This window comes from Camelina sativa, chromosome 15 (assembly GCF_000633955.1).
Source record: "Camelina sativa cultivar DH55 chromosome 15, Cs, whole genome shotgun sequence".
NCBI lineage: Eukaryota > Viridiplantae > Streptophyta > Magnoliopsida > Brassicales > Brassicaceae > Camelina > Camelina sativa.
Window position 1 is genome coordinate 47,206 of NC_025699.1, and position 1,418 is coordinate 48,623.

General features: G+C 37.6%; 1 protein-coding gene across 2 annotated transcripts in view; it reads left to right on the top strand.

Annotated features, from left to right (window-relative positions):
* The window catches only part of LOC104744223 (E2F transcription factor-like E2FF), a 3,577-nt gene continuing 2,524 nt past the window's right edge, over positions 366-1,418 (top strand). The window contains exons 1-3 of one of the 2 annotated variants that reach the window (XM_010465235.2): positions 366-628; positions 757-824; positions 940-992. In XM_010465235.2, coding sequence (XP_010463537.1) covers positions 531-628; positions 757-824; positions 940-992 — 219 coding nt within the window. In that variant the 5' untranslated portion in view covers positions 366-530. The remainder of the gene's footprint in view (positions 629-756; positions 825-939; positions 993-1,418) is intronic. The other variant, XM_010465234.2, reaches the window with a different exon arrangement.

The following is a 1,418-nucleotide window of genomic DNA, read 5'->3' on the forward strand; positions in this document are numbered from 1 at the left end:
GGGGGGTTTCTTCTGTATACATTTTTCTAGGGACCAGACCAGTTTCTCTCTCTATACGTTATCTCTCATGAATATGTGTACTATTTTTATCAGACTCTTAACGGTTTCAAAAAGAAATGTATCTTTGTATAATCGTATAACCCAATGCGATTTTGTATCAAAAAAAAATTATTAAAAAATGATTTGCGAAATTTTTGCCGCTGGCGCTTAAAAACAAAGATGATTTCGACTATACAAGAACAAAATGACATAATGACCCTTTGGCATCAGCGTTTATAGCGTGAGGAGCGAGGGTAATTTCGTCAGTGAAAGATAAAAGAATAAAGTAAAGGCGATGAACTGAAGAAGCGCCTAGATTCATAATTCGAAAATCTAAAATCTTCCCCCCGCTTTTGCCCAAAAAGGTTTTATTTATTTATTTTCCGAAGTCACGCTAAAGAGCTCTGTGGAAAGAAATAAAAATAAATATACCCAGAATTTTTCATCTCTCTGTCTCTATTTTTTTTTTTTGTTCCTCAAGAGAAGAGAAGATGTCATCATCATATGCGATGGTTTCTCAAGATGCGGAATCGCTCGCTCTGCAAACTTATAGCCGCAAGGAGAAATCCCTTGGGCTTCTCGTCTCCAAGTACTACTCCCTCTCTCTCTCTCTCTCTCTCTCTTTCTCGAGATTCACACCTTAGATTTATTTTTATTTTGGTTGGATTTTTTGTTTTATGTGTGTAATTGATGATGTTTTTTTTGTGTATGATTCAGTTTTCTGAGACTGTATAACCGAGACGATGCAGATCTGATTGGTCTCGATCACGCCGCTGGCAAATTAGGTGATTCAAGTTTTTATATAAGCTCAAATCTAAGAAGCGTATTCTTTAGATTTCCAAGACTAAGAATTATAATTTAGGGTTTTATAACGGAGAGAAAATCATATAATTTTTGCAGGAGTTGAACGCCGCCGTATATATGATGTCGTCAATATTTTGGAGAGCATTGGGGTTTGTTTGTTTCTGTTGAATTTTGTTTTTTTTTTTTTTTTTTTTTTTTTGTTAAAGGATATTCAATTTTATAAATAAATGTCCAATGAGCTATTTCCGGATTTAGGCCCATTTACAATATCCCCTTAGGGCCTAAACCATATACAACAAACCAAGTAAAACCAAAAATTAAAATTGACTCGGGTTTAATTAATGACGAACCGGAATCAAACCGGTCGTCTGTAACCCTAATCCCAAGCTGTAGAACACAGGTTGAGCCACCGTCCATGAGATTGCGGATGCTCATCGGATCAGGACCTCCGGTGAGCCTGGGCGACGCGAGTCAAACGGAGATAGTGATCCAAGATCTGTTGTCATCCCGCCACCGTAGAGCAGCTTTGAGGAGCAAGAAAGAGATCCGAGCTTTGCATGTCGACGAGATTCAGG